The sequence below is a fragment of the Cervus elaphus genome, chromosome 15 (assembly GCF_910594005.1).
Source record: "Cervus elaphus chromosome 15, mCerEla1.1, whole genome shotgun sequence".
In the NCBI taxonomy this organism is placed as follows: domain Eukaryota; kingdom Metazoa; phylum Chordata; class Mammalia; order Artiodactyla; family Cervidae; genus Cervus; species Cervus elaphus.
In genome coordinates this window covers 29,594,405-29,614,406 of record NC_057829.1, presented here as the reverse complement: position 1 = coordinate 29,614,406, position 20,002 = coordinate 29,594,405, and the positions used below count along the sequence as shown (strand labels likewise).

Sequence of the window (20,002 nt, the reverse complement as noted above, 5' to 3'; positions counted from 1 at the left end):
GCACAACTCTACCTGTCATTTTTTCAACATTATCGATCCACTGGTTCTTCATGGTCTCAAAATGTTCATAAGCAGCTTGATTTCCAGGATTCCTAAGTAAGATGCGAGCGGCTGAGACCACCTGGGAATGACAGACAACCTTGAAACGCCAAGAGCACCTTCGCACTCAAACCTGAGCCTTGAGAGAAGCCTCCCCCTCTTCACCTGCAGGTGGCGCTATAAGGCCAGAAGTCGGCAAGTCTCCTTTAAGGCCAAACACTAGTTTTGGTCTGAAAAACAGCCCCCCAGAATGGGCCCTTGGAAAAGGTTTTACAGTCACAGCCTGATTTTAAGAAGCTAATAAAGTAACAAAGTAAAGGAGTGTTTGGAGATACTTCCAAACATACACTAAACAGACAAATACTTAAGCCCTCCATGTCCTTGCATCTTAAAAAGCATCATTAAGAAAGATACTGATTACTTATAACAAATTTATGAATATTTACTAAAAACAACTGTCAATAGTTAACAAGTTACTTTCACATCTGTTATTAGGCTGAATCCTCACAACAGGCCTGTGAGAGAGAGACAGGATAGTAATTTCTCCACTTCACAGCTGCAAAAACCAAGACACAGAAAATTGAAGTCACTTGCTCAAGAGCTCTTAGCTAGTCAGTTACAGCTCTAGGGGAAGGAACTAACATTTGCTGAGCATTTGATGAATTATAGGCTGTATAACATAGAAACATCTTAATTTTCAAAGCAATCCACTAGGAAAGAGTTACCTCCATTTTACACATGAGGAAAGGATTCAAGTCCAGATCTGTCTCCAAAGTCCTGGTTCTTTCTGCAGTTGGTGTGTTAAGCCTACTGCTGTGTTTCTGTTTTTTAGGAATCTCAGTTTTATACAGAAATTCTATATTTTATTCTTCATGTTTTATGGGACTTTTTCAGGAAAGTTAGATACACTCATGTTTTACGGACATGTTTTTTTAAAAAGCTAGACAAGTATGATTTTTCAAGAGATTCTAACTTGTTAACATGCCACATGGATAAAAGCTGAACAATGAAGGGACATGCTAAATGTCCCCTGTCTCTGCCTACAAGCTCCCACCAAATCTAGTATCACAAATCTGTAAAACCAAGACAATTTCTAATGTATCACAGGCACTTAAGAAATATATGCTGAGTAAATAAGTGAAAAATAAGTAAATAAGTGAAATAAACAAAAACAAACATCACACTATTTAGTGACATTGAATTGATTTTTTTTTTTTTAAAGAACATCTGTCATGTACTAGAACTTTAATTCCTGTCCAATTTGTTTTCTTTTGTTCCCACTCTTCCAATATTCTGTTCACAGTCTGGTATATCTTGGTTATATAGTTAAAGAAAAAAAAAAACTAAGTATAAACACAACTAAAAATGTTTAAATACCCTCAAAGAGATGTGCGGAAAGGCATAAACTCTAAAATCAAACCCAACTAACCACTCAAGATTATCAAATTTTTCTCTAATTCTTCATGGGAGAGGGGTACTTTACTAGTTTCTTCTACTTTCAAAACTAATCATATCATTGTAAAAAAAAAAAATTCAAACAATATAAAAATGATTTTATAGGCACTAAGGGTAAATGTGGGTTTTTTCATAATATTTTATAATAAGTGTTCAAAAATATATAGAAACTGTTGTGTAGTTAACCTCCTTTACTCACTATGGTGTGAACTTACATGATAAAAAGGGAGTGAAACTCACCTGGGGTGTGAGTTCTCGGGCTGTCTTCACTGAGGCCTGAATGCCTTCCACTGTTGATTTATTAGCAGTTCCAACAGCAGCTGCCTTCTCTGCTGTGGCCCCAAGCCTTCCTGAATGGTTTTCAAAGTTAGCTGCCCTCTCATCAAATACCTTGAGGAAAAAACCAAAGATATTAAGTAATTTTATTTCAATAAATCAGGTCAGACAGCCTAAGGGAAAATTCTCTCTTTATAAGTAGAGGCAGCAACTGCTTGAGCAAACTTCAGGAGATGACATCAAACCCCAGCTAATAAGACAACAGTCACACATTGAGTCCTGGCCTTGCCATATCTCCTCAGAGATTTGGTCATTAGCACCACATGTATGCAGACAAGTGCACACACACCCTTGAATTTCAGTTCAACTAATGCTTACCAAGTGCAAACAAGACATATAGAGCTGTGGGGTCTACAAGCAGAAGTTCACAGCATCCAAAGACTTAATCCCCCTTTCACAAAGGCTTATCCTCTAGTGTGAAGAGGTCAGAAAAACCTACACCAGGTTGGTAGCTGAATGCGTTACAGGCCAAGACTATCTACGGAGTCCTAACCAGAGCCCCCGCCTCCTCAGGGCAGCTCCCCTCACATATCCCATTACCATTAATGTTGTAAAAGTTCTGCCCCTGACCTCCATGGGAAAAACGATAGCTGGTGCTCACACCCAGGCCTGACACAAGGGAAATACGGCTGAACTCCATGACCGCAAAGCAAAACTATCTACTGAATTGTTCATTCAGTTCACACATCTTCTTCAGCATGGATGTTATTCAAAGTCGCATACCTCGAAGGGGACAACTGAACTTAGAGAACAGAAGTTCCTCTGTCATTTGTCTGAATAACATAATGAGGACTGACACTCACCAGCAGTCCTGGGTGACACTTATACTATACACAGAGCACGTCGGGAGTGCCTAGCAGAATCTACCCTCCTCTCTACCTCCTCCAGGTCTACCTGCCTATACTTGGAGTCAGGTTCTGGCTCCTAGCAGACAATTTCTAAAGGTCTCTTGGCCCAAAAACAGGCTCCTCATTGCCAGGGTTCTATGTTTACCCCACTCAAGTCTCTTCTCCATCCTGGCCCCTTGTTTGCATTCAGCCATTAATGGGTTCTTGCCATTTAATGCTCAGAATCTCTTCCTAAATCTCTGATCTCCTGATCCTCTTCTCCTGGCCTCCATCCTTATTTCTTTCCTTGTCTGGTCTCCCTACTCTGAATATACAAGGCTTTGGCTGACTTTTGTCAACCATCTCAATCCCAGACCATGTCTGCTGCTCCCTCTGACTTAATCTAGCTTGCTTTTCTTGTCACGCAACCAAAATTTACTGAGCACTTACTATGTGCCAGGCTCTGGAACGGGTGCTGAAGATACAAGGATGAGTAAGATATTATTTCTGCATCTCAAGAAGCTCACATCCTAGCAGGGTTTAAAAGGCCCATAAACAGATGCCTATAATAGTTGTGTGCTATCTGCAATAATAAATTTAAGCATTGATACTTGGGAGGAAAAAGGCACTTAACCTCTCCAGGAAGAAAAAGATACTAGAATAAAGAATAAATAGAAATTAGCCAAAAGAGATGATGGGGAAGATAATTAGGTAGAGAGACAGAGAGAACAAAGACATGGAGAAAATAAAGGACAGAGTAGGCAGGAAACTATAAGCAAAGAGGTATTTATTGCTGGGACATGAACTGAGGGGCAGGGCTTTGTGGGAAACAGGGGTAAGGATAGTATTAGAAGCCAGATCACAGAGCCCTGGCTTTCTCCTATGCGAAAAGGAAGGACCACTGAAAGGTTTAAGCAGGAAAATATCAGGCTCAGCCCTGTAATTTTATTTTATTTGTGCCTTAGTGACTGATTCAAAGACCAGTCACAGCTGCATAGTCACACAGGCAGCAAGGGACAAGGATCAGAATTACAGCTGTGACAACATGAATAGAAATTAGAATTCAAGACATATTTGTGAGATCAAATTGGCTTGTCTGACTTTATTGATGAAGGGAAGAGTCAGTAGCAACTCACAAATTTCCAATAGGAAGAAAACAGGACAATATATGCTATGGTACCCAGCAGTATCTAGGTAGAGATTACCAGCAGAGTTTGCCTACTCATCCGACACCGAGAGATGTCTGGAATGAAAAAATAGCAAATTACCCCAGCCTAAGTGAACCATGAGCTGAACTGCCCAGGAATCAAGGCTACAGAACAAAAAGGGGGTCATTAGCAAATAAGAATAACACAAACCTCTGCCCACCTGTTCTACACTGTCTTGGGTGCCCGACCCAACTCCTTCTCCTTCACTGCCAGTACTACAGAGTCTAGAAAATCAAATACTTGATTTCCTAGATTCCTTTGCAGTGAGGTAGCCTCGTGACAGAGTTCCAGTCAATGACGTATACACAAAGGTCTCCTGGAGGATTTCTGGGAGAGTGTTTACTTTCATTTATTCAGTGCCAGTGATGTGCCAAGAATTGTGCCAAGAAATGGGAATAAGGTAATGACAAAACAAAATCCCTGCCCACATGGAGCTTTCATGCTAACATGAGGGAAACATACAAAGGAAAATGAGGTAAATACGCAAGTGTTGATAAACACAAAGGAGAAACAGGATGTGGAGACAAGGAAATTCCTTGGGCTGGGGTTGTCTCTTAGGTGGTGACCCCAAAGTGATGTTTCAGTAGACACCTGAAGAAAGTGAGTGAACAGTATTTGCAGTTATCTGTGGAAGGACCAAGAAGACAAGAGCAAGGGCATCAATATTAGAACATATAAACATAAACAAGAAATACTGGGAATACAACACAAGAAGGTCAATGCAGAGAGAGGAGCATGAGAGGGATAAGAGGTACCAAATGAGGGCAGAGAAGTAGATGGGGGACCATCTCAGATGCAGTGGTGTGACAAAGATGCTGGTATCAACTCACACAAACTCATAAGAGCCAGAAGTGCCCATCTCTTCCCAATTCTGCTTACAGTGACTTCACACTGAACCAGTCATTGTGGGAGTATTTACATCATGAAAGTCAACGAACTTTACAAATCAGAGTCTTTTGCTTTTTGTTTTGTTTTCTCCTCCAGATCTGGTCTACCAGCACATCACTGGCCTTACTGCTCATTGTAAGGACTCAGGCTTCACTCTGGGACAGAGAGGAGTAATCTGAAGGGTTTGAGTAAAAGAATGACATCAAATGTCTTAAAAAAATTGTCCTGACTTCCATGTCAAGAATAAACTGTCCTAAGGACACACTGAAGGGACAGTTATGACTAGAGGGACTACTATGCCGGTTATGACTGGGGTGACCCCAGTCCTCATTTCTTACTGCCTTGAACATAATGCCCAGGGCTACATCAGCCATCTCTATCAGAAAAGATCATGAAAATCACAGGGATGCCAGCTTTTAAGGTGTCAAGCTGCTGAATCAATGCCAAGGCTACCTAGCTCCCTGTTTCTTGTTATGTGATAAAAATAAAACCCATTGTTTTCATATCTGATGGTCAGGTCTTCCACTACTTTCAAGTGAAGACATGGCCTAAAGAGATTCCTAGCTGAAATACGTGGTGACTGAAATAAGAAGTGGCAAGGCCATCCTTCCCTCTTCTACCCTTCATCCACAATTTCCCAACCACCCTGATGTACACTGTAGTCACATTTTACCTTCACACATGCACACACACACACACACACACAGATGGCCAATAGAAGAAATGGAAGACCTCAGACACCCACCTCTTCCCTATTGGGTGCATCAGGAGGAGCAGTGGCTGCCACTGCCAACAGCTTGATGGGAGTTGTGGTATCACTGAAAACATCTGACACCTCCTGAGTCATGGCCTCCTGCATTCGGGCTTTCAGATCCTTAAAAACATTGTTTACAAATGAAATTTTCCATAAATATCCAAAAAGCACATCTGCCACTGTCCTCTCTTCCCATTCATTCATTCAGTGTTTCTTTCAATGTTATCAACTGTGAGTATTAACTGAACAAAGCACTGAGCTAGCATAAAACAGGTATAAGAAGTGAATCTTGCCCTCTAAGTGATTAAGGACAAAACCCACATTGCCCTAGAGACTGTTCCACCCAAGCAAGAAATCTTACTTCATTTCTTGATGGCCTCTAAGAAATAATACTAAGAATCACAGGGTTGAGCCCAAAGAAGACCATGAAATGAGATAATCCCTCACCAGTCCCAGGGCTGGAGAGGCCTGATATGATCTCAGTAACTGTAAGATACTATGGATACAGTGTCAAATTTCTTATATTACTTTAATTAATTAATTAATTAATTTCATATATTTAGAGGAAAGAAATCAATAATGGATTTTTTTGGATACATGATATTTCAAATAAATTTCAAGAAAAACTCAATAACTAATATATGTATCCGTTTTCTAACATGGATCGAAAGAAGAGAATTCTCAGAAGTCATGAAAAAAACTCCTTTTCATAATTCACATTTAGTCCGACCTAAGGTTTTTCTTTGCTCCTTAGTTGCACCACAAGGCATATGGAACTTCTCTGACCAGCGGGACCCAGGATTGAACCCATGGTCCTTGCAGTGGAAGTGTGGAGTCTTAACCACTGGACCACCAGGGAAGTTCCAATCCAAGTCTTAGAATAGATTTATACTCAAAAAAGTCTCAGTCACCTCCACTGTTTCTCAAAATGGGTGGCATGCACTGGCTGGTGATATCTAAGAAGATTTTAGGTGTTATACAGAAAAATGTTTTTATTTTAATAATTGTTTCTTTTATAGAATATTATAAAAAATATAACTAGCTCATCAAGCTCCTGACTTCAAAATTATTATAAACTTTTCTTTTAAATAAATGTAAGTTTAAAAAAGGAGTCCATTTTAAGAAAAAAAGCTGGCTGACTAAACAAGTGTAAGTGAGACGTGGTAGAGCAGATATGAAAGAGCTCTTGTATTTCTTGGGAAACACAATTTTAATTGCTATCACACACTGATAAGCTTTTTCCTAATAAACTCTGGATTTTCTTATATTCTTGATCACATCTTTTTCACTTTCCCTAGACTCAGGAAATTATGCATTTTAAAAACTCTCTCCCTCCCTAGCTTTTCAATTACAGTTAAGCATAAGAAACGCAAGGATACATGCTCCCAAGCTCTACCTTTAAGGAGTCTTGGAGCTGAGACGCAAGAGCTCTCGCCTGAGGGCTCTCCCCTTCCCCTCTGGCAGCCAGGTCAGCCAGCTGGGCCGTCAGCTGGTCCACTCGGTCACACTTTGCAAGAAGGTCCTGGCGATAAGGCCCCATCATGACATTAGCCAGACGATGCCCTTCGGCCACCAGCCCTCGGATGGCAGCCTGACCTGTACCAGGAGGGAAAACACTGTCACTCACATGGATATGGAGAGGCCAATCACTGTGCCATTCTGGCAAGGATTTCTATTTTTAATAGTAACATTTAGTGATGTGGTTTTTTTCCCCCACTAATAAGACAAAAAAATTTGAGAAATGTAAAAAAATATAAACCACCCTTAATCCCATCTCTCACAGACTGATATATTTGAACATTTCCTTCCAGTTTTTTTTAATGCATTGCATGTTCCTCTATATACATACATACATTTATCTTTTATAAAACTGGGATAAACTATACATTAACTTTTATCCTGTGCTTCTTTTTATTTAACATGAGCATTTTTCTACATCATTAGATATTATTCAAAATTCATGATCTAAAATTTATGTAATATTTTATCATATGAACCATAATTGTTGGCAATTTACTTATTAAATATTTATGTTGTTTATATACATTCTTGTAACTCCTTAGAAATATCTCTAATTATTTCTTAAAATAAATTCCTATAAGTCAAATTGCTGAGTCAATGGGTATGAACTTTTTTTTTTAAAGCTCTTGACATATAATTCCAAATTGCCATTCAGAAAATTTGTATTTCTCCACCAGTAAATTATACATCTGCCTGATTAGCCAACACTGGATTAATTAAAATAATTAAAAATTTTCCAATGAATACAGCAAATGAAATAAATATATGTTTCAGCTTCAATAGGCTTGCTATCATATGACCTAAATTCTTATAGTTCCACTCCTAAAATATCTCAAAAATCAAAATTTTAGGTTATCAACTCTACAGGTGATTGTGTGATGCAGGAGACTTCACAACTGAAAATAACTTTGGTAGTTAAGTACCTTTTATTTAGTTTTAAAAATTATATTTAACTGTCAACTTTCTAAGGACTGTAATAACAGAAAGAACTATAATAGAATGAAAGTATACATAAACTGGAAATAATTAGCTCAAAGTTTCAATTGCAACCTGAGGACTTTTCTATTTGCCTGCAACAAAATCATTTATTTGCTAATACTTTTGATTAAATCAAAGAAATACTACTGGCTACATTTAGAGATGGAGTCATACTGTGGAATGACTTACTCACCAGTGACTAAAGAGCCCCTCTGTACCTAATCACAGATGACACAGGATCTCTAGCAACAACTTGCTTATCTTCACTGAAATAAATTTAATGAGGGCTAAATGCACTAATAGCCTTACCAACTCCACGGTCATCCACAGTAGGATTATCAATCCACCGCTGCGCTTGCTCAATCTTGCCTTCAAGGTGGACAGCTGCTTTGGCAGGTCTGCTGTTGGCCACAGCCCTGTTTGTTTTAGTCTGTAAGTTCTGTAGGGCTGTGGCCACCTGTTTGGCTAATGCTCGGGCCTCTGGGGAATCTCCTTTTCCTCTGCAGAGAAAAAAAATAGTCACCCTGTCACACCAAGATACTCTTTACATTAAGATGACTTAATTGATAATAGGAATGCTAATGAGATGACAAATTGCTAACGATTATTATTATTAACTTGACTTAAAAGGAAAGGGATTTATCTATTTGGCCCTTAAATAAGAAATTAATACTATAAATTCTAATTGTTTTTCCCAGTTAAGATAGTTAAATATGAGTTTGGTCATTCTGTCTCAACCAAGCTCAACCATTTGGTAAGCTGAGCTCAGTCAGTCATCAATAGATTAGCTGATCCTTCCCTCCAGCCTGCCACCTCAAGAGTATGACTCATTTTATAACTCAAGTCCAGTAGTCATAGAAAAGTAAACCAGGAGAAGTGTATCTGTCTCACTGATAAAACTGCAAATATTAGCCTACCTGACAGAATGACTAATTTAGATATCATCTTAAGAGCTTCTTTATGATTCTAAATTCTTAATACTTTCTCCATTTTTGTAAAGCTGGACAAAAAAGGTAATTATAAATGCATATATTAGATATATATTATAAGTAAAGATGGCATGTGACCAAACATGAAGGTCTGCTGTTATCAGTGTCATCATTAATTCTCTCTTCATTAAGAAACATTAATGAGTGCTTGCTATGTAAACGGACTTGTGTTTAGATCCTGAGAACACAGTTTCCTACTCTGTGTATTTTTACATCTAGTAAAAATGTAAGCAGACTGTACTAACAACCTAATATTAATAAACAGATACCTGAATTTGTAGACATTGTATTTTGTGTGTGTGGGTGCTCAGTTGTTTCAGTAGTGTCTGACTCTTTGAGACGCTATGGACTGTAGCCCACCAGGCTCCTCTCTCCTTGGGATTCTCCAGGCAAGAATACTAGAGTGGGTTGCCCTGCCATCCTCCAGGTCATCTTCCTGACCCAGGGATCGAGCCCACATCTCTTATGTCTCATGCACTGATAGGCGGGTTCTTTACCACTAGCACTACCTGGGAAACCCACTCTATTTTACAATTGTCTAGTTATACACTTTCCCACCTACATAATTTAAGATTTGGGGTATAAAGCAGTGACCCCCAATTGATTGAGCTTGATACCAAATCAAATCTCAGCTATTACATAAGCTGCTCTCACCACAACCTCCTGCCTAAAGTATGTCTACCCTGCTCTCGCTCATTTTATTTCATAGTCTGAGGCAGGAGTTTGCTTTCTTAGCCAATATTGCTGTCTTAGCCAATGTAAGATCTGAAAGAACTCTAAAGTACCTCTTTGAGAAAAAGGTAGGCACTCTCCCATGGAAGAACAGGAACTGAAACATACAAGTTAAATGAAACACAGAAAAATAGGAACTGAAGTATTCAAGTACCTTGAATCTCTCAAGATACTTGACTATGGTTATCCCTGGAGAAGTGGCTAGAGGACTGAGGTGGGAGAGAGAATCAACTCTTAACTTTTGCCATTGTACGCTTCCTTAATGTTGTTTTAGCATGTGATGCAATTGCTTTCTTTAAGACAGAAAAATATCATTCAAAAGGAGACAGCAACACCTTTTTTCAATATAATCAAATAAGGCTAAGAAGGCCTTATCTGTCTCACTGACTAAAAAAAAAAATCTTCAAAAGAAGCTGTGGTGAGAATATCATATTTAAGGATCTTTTATAATTGCTACATAAAAAATACACTGCTTAGGAAGGAAGAAAATATTTTCTTATGTCTCCTCAATCCCACCCCACACACACACCTATCTTTTCACAGCTAACCACAAGTTATTTTCCTCATATGCCTGGGAAACAGAAAAGTCACAAATATGGTGTAGCAGGATGTCCTAAGAAATTTAAAAAACAGATCCCAAAAAAGGTGTTCTTAGTATCCTAACTTAAATAATTAATTTAAAACCATCTGCCCTTACCACGTCACACAGAATCAATGAGAATACAGTAGAAGAGCATCATATGTGCATTTAACTTATAAAATTCAACTAGGTATGTACTTAGGGGGGAAAAGGGAGGAATTAAAGCATAATTTAATTGATTAAATACATACTGTCTTCGTAGATCTGCTAACTTAGAAGTCAGAGCAGATATTTCTCCAAGAGAACGCAGAATGTCATCTCTCTCTTTAGGATCATCACATAATTCTGCTATTTTCCGAGCTTCAGCCAAAGCCCCTCGAATCTGTTCTTCTCCTTCTGGCCCACCATTTGGATCTGCAAGCCAATTCTACACACATAGAAATGAAAAATAAGCACACTGTGATTTACTCATGAACCAATTTTATTCAACTTAACAAGGGCAACAGAAATATTTCAAAAATAATCACAAGGCATATCAGCAATAATGCTAGTCCTTATTATTTTACACTGGTTCTTGCTAAAGTAAAATCAAATCAATCCGTCTTTTTAAAATTGACTTTCTTCATTCTCATCAGGATAAAACATCTTCATGAGTTTTATCTTATCTTTGAATTAATCATACCTTATTAATTCTTCAGTTTCTTAAATATTTTTCTTCATGAAATGCTTGAAAATCATTTTACAGTAGAGTAGTATCAAAAACTTTTAACCCTTTAACATTGCTATGATCAAATATAGTTGTAAATTCTAAGATGAAGAACAGGTTTAACATACTGTAATCCCCATCAGGAACTAGGAAAATGGTACTCAGAACACTTACTTTTAACTAACTGAAGGATTCAAAATTGAGATCTCCATTTCAAAATATAGATAAACATTAGTCTTAAGCCTGTGGTAGTGGAAACATGTTAACAATGACAACTGCTGGGAATTAGTCATCACTTAGAAACACCCATCATCCACCCACAGAAAATTGGGGGGAGGGAGATACAGGATATTATGGAACATTTCTCTTTGTGTTTTATTTCCCACCCCTCCTGAAAATCACCATTGCTACCTGAGCAGCATCGATCTTCTTTGCAATGCTCTGCTTTGAGTTGGTCATGGCTTCCAGCTTGCGGGCTGCATTTTCCACTTTTGCTGTGAGTACATCCAGACCCTGAGACACTTGCTGGGCTTTCTGCATGGCCACTGGTGAGGCTCCTTGTCCCCTACTCAGACAGACAGATGTGTTGCTGTTGTACTCTCTCAAAATCTTAATGGCAAAATAATACTGAAAGCACAATGTATATCATTTTGCTAACATACTTGTCCTTTTTCCTTTTTTCCACTAAATCTGGGATAACACAAGGAAACAGAGAGAAACAAAGCAAAACAGCCAAACCATCTTAAAACCAGTAGCAGGGACTATTTTGGCAGTTCAGTGGTTAAGACTGAGTTTCCACTGCAACGAGCATGAGTTTGATCCCTGGTTAAAGTATTAAGACCCTATATGTCGTGCAGCACGGTCAAAACAAAACAAAAAAGAAAAAAACAATATCATACAGAAGCTTTAAGGAACTGCATAACCACTTTAAGACTAGACCTGCAAATTTTGATAATTATAATTTTCCTCTTGGTGGTGATTACATAACCGAACCTAATCTTTAGAGGGGCAAATGCACTTGTGATCTTATTGCTATGGAAGGTTTGTTACCACAGTAGGTATGCTTTAGAAATAAACAGCCCATTAGATTGTCTTGTTTATGGGCAAATATACACTGAAAATGTTTCAGGAGGCAGCATGCATAGTGTTACTGAAAGCACACCGCACCAGGACCGAGAAGATCTGTGTTCAAATCCTGGCTCCAGTACCTGTGGAACCTTATGATGTTTAACTTCTTTGGGCTTCAGTTTTCTAACTTAGAAAACGAAGAGTGGGTAGGTAACAATACTTTCCCTGCTTATCAAACAGAGTGGTGCCAAACAAAAAGAAATAGTTGAAAACAGTTTGGCAATAAACCAATACACATATATAACTATTATTACTACAGAATTGTCATTATCATAACCTAATGGTAATCTTAAATATCCATTCCTATGCATTCTGTAAGTATCAAAAGCAGTTAGTACTGAGGGAAAAGGGCATGGAGTGACAAGTTCTCACCAAGTTCCTAAAGAACTAATTTCTTTATTTTCCTCTCTCAGAAGTGGTATGCTACTACTACAAAAAATGATGCAAGTTAGTGGAAACTTGTTTTCCCTTTGTAAGAGACTTCCCAAGTCATAAGAAAGTAAGATATGCCATCTTTTTAGATTCATATGTTTTAGTCCACCCAGCCTGGTAAATTCAATGATAGTGAGTGACAACTCCATCATTTGGTCCAATAGCATGGCTGATCATAACCTGAGCTTCTGATTTTAGGATAACCTCCGAAAATCTTTGCTTCCTTTAATGACAGTATGGATTATGGACTTATCATTCATCTATCTAACCTCTTTTTAAACTTATGTTTCTCATGTATACCAATATTTGGGATAGTAAACTCAATAATATTTATTGCCAATAATATTTGTATATAAATATAGACACATGTTTTACTTATGCTTGACATCTCTGTTTTATGGCAAAGGAGTCTGAGACTTTTGGAAAGATACTTTTTATGTTTGTTTTCTTTTTTTTTTACTTTTTATGTTTTAACTTGCTTTTTTCTTTCAAATCTAATAATTCGTGATGAGGAACCTTGTTTGTGTAAGAGTGTGAAAAAGTAAAAATATTTACGGGCTACATAATTTTTCATTCAAAAGAAAAAGTTTATTGAGTCCCATGGAGAGGAAAATATACATTTACAATCCTAGGTTACTGAAAAAAAGAATACCAAAGAGGAAACTTACTGAGTTTCAGCCGCTAAACTGTTAGAAAGTCAGGCATATCTAAGAAAGGATAACAGGGAGACAGCTTTGCAATCTTTCACTGTGAAAGGAGATTGCAGGCGCCAGTGTGAAGCAGACTCACTGGGCTCCTCACTGCTTCAACCTTTTCTCTTCATAGATTTATGGTCAATCCTGTATAGTCAACTGCCTCGTTCTCTTGTTCAGATTCATCTTTCTCTAAATACATACAACTGTGTACTTGAGAATTCCAACTGAAAGCTGTCTACCACACTGTGAAAAGGCTGCAGACAAAAGAGGCAGCAGTGAGAAATCAGAAGAGCCAAGAATCTTGTCAAAACGACATTGGCATTTCTCCGAATGGGAACAGAACTTCTTTTTGTCCTTTCTGTGAAGTTCCTGTCAGGCTCATGACAGAGGAGACTGCTTCACAGCAGGAGAATAGGCCCACTGCACTCAATGAGATCACATTTATTTATGCAGTTTCTTCTCTCCTTCAAGGTAAAGACCCTTACCCTGAAGCCCATGGAGCTTCCAGGGCTACAGTGAATCCATGAACTTCTGGAAATTATACATAATATTATATAAGCATGTTTATATGCATCTTTTTTAGGTAGAGATTAATAGTTTTCATCAAATTATAAAAATGACCTTGGTCCGAAACAGGTTAGGAACCAATCCTTAAGAGCTGTATTTAGGACTTCCCTGGTCGTCCAGTGGTTAAGACTCTGTAATGCAGGGGACACAGGTTCAATCCTTGATTGGGAAACAAAGATCCCACATGCCACACGGCATGGCCAAAGAAAAAAAGGAACTATATTCTGAATTCCATTATGTTAATACGTTTGAGGCCATGTGTAATGGTGTGCAACACATCAAGGAGTGTTCCTGAGGTCTTAGTTTGAAGGGAGATTCTATATTCCAATTACCTCGAGATGTGTCATGACAATCTAGAAGCAAAATTAAACTTTATCTATACCTCAATTTTCTCAATATCCATAGTATAAAATTTCATAAAAATTGAAGATCTTTTAGAACTTCATTAACTATATGTATGAGTTCAAAACAAACCTATTATACTGAGTTTTCTTATTAGCAAACTCTATATAGTTTGGGGGAATGGAGGTGGATTCTAAAAGCCAAAACTTGAAGTGGCTAAGAGATAGATAAAAGAACTATAAAACTAAATGAATAATGATCAAATAGAAACTCAGTTCAGTTCAGTCGCTCAGTCGTGTCCAACTCTTTGCAACCCCAAAACAGAGCCTAGATATGACCAACACAGAGGATAATCTATCTAACTGATTTTTTAAATGGCATGTGAAATCATTCCAATTTATGTTTCTTATTCTTGCCATCATCCTTCATAAAAGATATCTATCCGCTATACCTTGTTTTTCATAAGCCTATGACTAGAAACTAAAAAAACATATTTCTATTTCAACTTCAACTTCACTACAAGGCATCTACACATTTTAAAAGTTCATCAAAAGGAAAATTCACTCCAATCCCAAAGAATTCATAGAATATAATACCTGTGTTATCTATCAGCCAAAGAGAACTCAGTAAAATTCACAGAAACTTGCTTCTGAATCACTCCATCAGAAGCAAGATCCCAATTGTTAGCACCAGTGCTCTGGTGAGAGCAGAGGAACTTTACCTGGCTCGGAGGTCAGCCACCTGGTCAGTCATCTGCCCTAGCATCTTGCAGGTTCCCAAGATCTCCCTGCGTTCTTTGCCTGCACAGAGTTCACCAACTTTTCCAGCTTCATCTAAGATCTGCCTGATGGCCTGTTCACCAGCATCACCTAAAATAAAGAGATATTCAAGGGAGTGCCCTGATGGCCTAGTGGTTAGGATGTTGGGCTTTCACTGCCTTGGCCTGAGTTCAATCCCTGGCTGGGGAACTGAGATCCCAAAAGCCAGGGGCAGCCAGAAGGAAAAAAAGAGAGAGAGAGAGAGATTCAGTATCTACATTATAGATCTATTAATTATTTAGAGAGGATGCTTTACAAGTCATTTCATTCATGAAGAAAAGGATGATTTTAAATGACTAGTGAGTAGAAGGCAATACATCTGATAGTTAACAGCCAAGCAGTGCCCTTAAACCGTAGAGTGAGGTTTCAACCACAGAGACTGCTGAAAAAGATCCTTGGAACCATAAACAGCTGGAGATAATAAGCAGCTTGTGGTAAGCATACGGATGAGATGAAAGTAGGCTCTAACAATTTAATAGTACTTAACACCTCCAAACTCTATTAGGCTTTATACATTCATTCAAATATTAATCTAAAACTGAATAAATATTAGATTAGGAAATCCATAAAGCCTAGCTCAATACCTATTTGGGTCTTATCTTTATACAAGTCAACTTTGCTTCCCAATTCTTATTAGCATCATCATTTCATCTGCTTAATTAAGTATTCTGTTGGCATAAATGGAAATCTGCCCAATGGGAACTAGAAGAGAAGAGCTTTTATTCAAAATAATTACCTTTCTGATTCAGGGAAAGGGTGAACCAATAATCTGGCAAAGAATGCCCAGTTCACTTTGGTTTATTCCTCTGTGATGAGAGGTTATTAATTCATGCCCTTCACCCTTTTAAGGACCAGACATGCTTCAATCAGTCAAAACTATCAGAGAATCGCATATGCCCCTAAATGTTGCAGTAGTTATCTCAGAATTATGAGATTATGGAATAAATTCTTTTTTTTTTTTTTCTTTTTGCCTGGTTTTAGCTTTTTGATGTATCTATCAGAAAAGTAAAACCAGAGGGTTACCTGGGGAGGCATTGGGATCACGGAGCCAACCTTTAGCCTGGTTCAGTTTGGAGTCTATGGAGGCCAATGCTCTCTTCATGGCTTCAGTGTCCTTTTGAAGAAAAGTATCAATTATTTTCTTTGCAAAAACTGAGATACCATGATACAAAGTAAGACAGAGAAGAAGTTAACACCATTAACATACAATAGCTACAGTAGTCCTACAACAGCCTTAAAAATATTCTCATCACACCATAATGCTTATTTCTGTCAGAATGCAACATCTTGCATGCAAATCTTCAGTTAATTCTATTTTCTGGTCTCCCTATTGCTTAACTATGAAAACTGGTAAAACTGCTCAAGTCAAAGCAGTTTAATATCGTCAGCAGGAAAAAGCCCTTTTGTCACATGCCTCATTATCAGCCTTTCTACTAGTCAACATTCAGATCCTGCAGCCCCGCCAAAGCCTTCCTGGCTTTAGAGAAGCCTCATTAGAATGTGGTGCCACAAATCACAGTTTCTCTTACATCTTGTTTTGAAATATACACACTGGATGATATTTCAATATGTTTAATTAACCCGAGGAACCTGAAATTACTGGTTAGAAGAAAACTGAAAATTTTACTCTAGCAATTTAGTTTTAATTCCACAAATAAACTACTGAATGTATCACAAGAAAGAAATACATTCAGCCTTCTCTGCCACTCCTCATCCTTAGTGCCCTTACCATCCCTAATCTGGAAGAAGAGGCAGGATAGAATAAGGGGGTCTCAATCTATTGTTTACAATCAGGATTCATAGTGACTAGCATAAAACCTCCCAGGATATACCATGAGAAGTCTAAACAGACTAATCACTTTTAAAATATACACATATTTTAATAGGGTTTTTTAAGCAAATAAAAATACAGAAAACAATATAACAAATATGTATGAACCCATTCTCACAACTGAACAACTGGCCATCTCTTAAGTCTCTAACACCTTAAAAGTCAGTCTCTCTCTCTTTTATTAACATTCAGGGAACTAGCTGTTACAGAGCCCATCCATCAAAGTACAGAGTTACCCTCTGAAGCTCTAGGGAATGTCTTAAATCCCCACCTTTTTTCAATTTCCACTGTTGTAAATTGGGGTTCTTAAAGGTGTGGTGCCATCAGTTTTCCACTTGGGGGCACTAGGAGCATCCCCACTTTAAATGCAAACAAAACCCAGCACTAGCACCAATAAGTACAGGGAGCATTCATAATTAGGCTTAGGGTTTCAGCAGCCTGACTCCAGCTTTTCCAAAGTACTCAGTCAAATTATAGAACTCTCAGCTTTGGATTCCCTCTTTCCCCATCTAAACAGATACAGACCGTTCTCCTGTTATAAACTTGTCTACCTCAGGCTCTAAATACAAATTCTCATCCACAGCAACTAAAAAGAAGTGAACCAAATTACTGAAAAAATGGAAATAAAATATTTTTATTATTGAGGTGTATGAAATTATGATAGCTATCTATCAACAAAAGACTGAGTCGTAGGAGGATCTATTTTAAAATCCATTTGTATTTAGTGCAAGTAGACAAGTGGCATTTAAGTGCTTTGATTCTCAAATATTTGTTCCTCCTCCATCTTGTTCTAATCACTCTGTACAGCAAACCTTGCCTTCAAAAGTCAACTTTAATTCCAAATTAGCAAGGCCCAAATTAATATTGTTTTAAAGAAAGTCTCAGGCAATACCCAACCTCAGAGTTAGATAGCCTTCAGGGTCTAATACAAGTTATAGGACTTTGTCTAGATACAGATTTTTTAAAAATTCACAATCTCTCACCTAGGAAATACTGTGCACATGCTGAAGAGGAAAAACTGAAGTCATGTAAAAATACTTAATTTAAAATCTCTTAATAACCATTTCTCTAATATACATATATAATCAGTGAAAAATTCAATAGATATTTATTATATTTCAGAATCTAAATTTAAGAAGAAACAAAGATCAGAAGTTTTCTAGGGTCTACTCTAGCATTAATAGCTATTCGTTAGGAAACTAACCTTAATTGAGCATTTCTTGCATGTTAGGTTCTACTTTAGCCATTTTTTCCCTCATTGCTTCATTTAACTTCAATTTTAAATTAAGGGGCTCAGTCCTAGAAGCCCCATTTGATCTCAAATCTCATTATTTTCTGTTAGATGAAATTCAAGAATTTTTTTTCTTTTACCAAAGAGAGTTGTCAAAGATTCCACTAACCTTTTACAGTAGTCAGCAAATCTTTTGCTTTGCCAATTTTGGATTGGTTAATACTGCCACTGCCCAGAAAATTAGCTCTATAAATCAAATTCATAATTCTTACTAACCTAAATAACTGCTTTTACTCACCACTGCCCAAAAATGATTTGAAACCCAATAGAAAAACCAGTTTTGCTCAGCATTCAGTATTCTCAAAAGTCACTGTTTTTTCTCTCACTATAAAGGATGGCTAACACACTTCAAGGAAAGAATCTGACTCTAAGGATGTGACTAATTTGGTCCTGAGGAGATGTGACAATATGAAGTTAACATTATTTCTTATAATTACTATCATTTTCTCCTAAAAAGAATCAATGGCAAATATGCAATGAAGATGCATTTTTAAACTGGGAAATTGAATTAGTTAGCAAAATTTTTAACAGAATAAATTTTAGACAATTTTGGAGATTTAAAACAGTCACTGGGAAGACCACATTAAATTCTTTCTGGAATAAGATGAGTTGTAAATAGCCATTTAAACACAATACATTTAAATGTCATATCTATTGGGGTGACCAAAAAGTTTGTTTGAGTACCCAACAAACTTTTTGACCAACCACATTAAAAGCAAAAATGTCTATAGGAACAAACATTTTGGTGTCCTAAGAATGTCATAAGAATTTCTTTTGAAGGGGAGTGTTTATTATGGAAGTAACAGAATTCTGACATAAGCAACAATAGAAGTATACTAACACTAGATATAATATAAACAAATTCAACTAGGACTAAGAAGCAATTTTGAGATATTTATAAAGGATGACAATAACCATAACTCTGCGGCCAACTACATTATGTACCACAGAGCTTTTAGTTAAACCTTGCGATGTAGGTCTAAGTACCCAGAGTACACTCTGGATATGAAATAGAAGAGAAAAAAACTGCACCTTCACTAAGTACTTTTCTCTATAATATCTAAAATGTGGGAAAGAGACGAGTCTTCACCAAGCTCTTCTCTGTTTGTTGTTGTTGGGTTTTTTTTTTTTTTAAGTGAATATAAAAAAGAGCAGATACAGTTGTGCAGCTCTGGGGACAGCTGGCAGGGTTCTGGCCCCTCCTGCTCTGGTTCCTTTTATTGTAAAACTCTCAGGAGTTCAGGTTTTAAATGAAAAGAAACACAGCTCTTTGAAACTCTGCCACACATACTGAAAGTCAGAAGGACAACCTAAAAGACTTCTTTTTCCATGCTTTTCCAGGAACTGAAACACTTCTGAAATTTAATACAGAGTTAGACCTAAAGAACACTGAATAATATTAATACCAAGAACCACTGAGTTCCTCCCACAAACAGTCAAGAGGAAGTGTGGTAGGGAAAGTGAGTTCCTGCAATCCCATGCTCTTGAAAATTTCAAATATGGGACTAAGGACCCCCTCTCATTCACTGCCCAACCTACCCTCCTTTTTCCACTAACACCTCCTGTCCCCACCCTTCCCACTCCATTCCATTTCTGACCACATTTCTAACTCCAAATCCATATTTTAAACAAAGATGTTTTTGGAAAGTTAAATTGGGCAGTAACACAAAATCTTGTAAACTACATTTACCCATGGAGAGAAAGTTATCTGTCCCTGAACCTCCAGGCAAGCCTCCCAGGCATCAGTTCTTCATCTCTAAGAATACCTTCTCAGTGCTACAATTCTGCACCACCTATGTGCACACAATCAGTTGTATCAACTAAAAGAGCACTTGGATCAGAAGGGAAATGTCAATTTAACATGGTGGGCTTTTCTCCTTTGGTT

The 20,002-nt window shown here is 37.6% G+C and overlaps 1 protein-coding gene across 4 annotated transcripts in view; it reads right to left on the bottom strand.

Annotated features, from left to right (window-relative positions):
- Positions 1 to 20,002, bottom strand: part of VCL (vinculin) — a 108,363-nt gene that overhangs the window by 15,244 nt on the left and 73,117 nt on the right. For 2 of the 4 annotated variants that reach the window (XM_043925024.1, XM_043925026.1), the window contains exons 7-15: positions 16,019 to 16,112; positions 14,899 to 15,046; positions 11,425 to 11,578; positions 10,559 to 10,734; positions 8,316 to 8,506; positions 6,904 to 7,103; positions 5,499 to 5,627; positions 1,735 to 1,884; positions 13 to 121 (exon numbers count right to left, since the gene is read on the bottom strand). In XM_043925024.1, the coding sequence (XP_043780959.1) occupies positions 13 to 121; positions 1,735 to 1,884; positions 5,499 to 5,627; positions 6,904 to 7,103; positions 8,316 to 8,506; positions 10,559 to 10,734; positions 11,425 to 11,578; positions 14,899 to 15,046; positions 16,019 to 16,112 (1,351 nt within the window). The remainder of the gene's footprint in view (positions 1 to 12; positions 122 to 1,734; positions 1,885 to 5,498; positions 5,628 to 6,903; positions 7,104 to 8,315; positions 8,507 to 10,558; positions 10,735 to 11,424; positions 11,579 to 14,898; positions 15,047 to 16,018; positions 16,113 to 20,002) is intronic. The other 2 variants (XM_043925025.1, XM_043925027.1) reach the window with 1 other exon arrangement.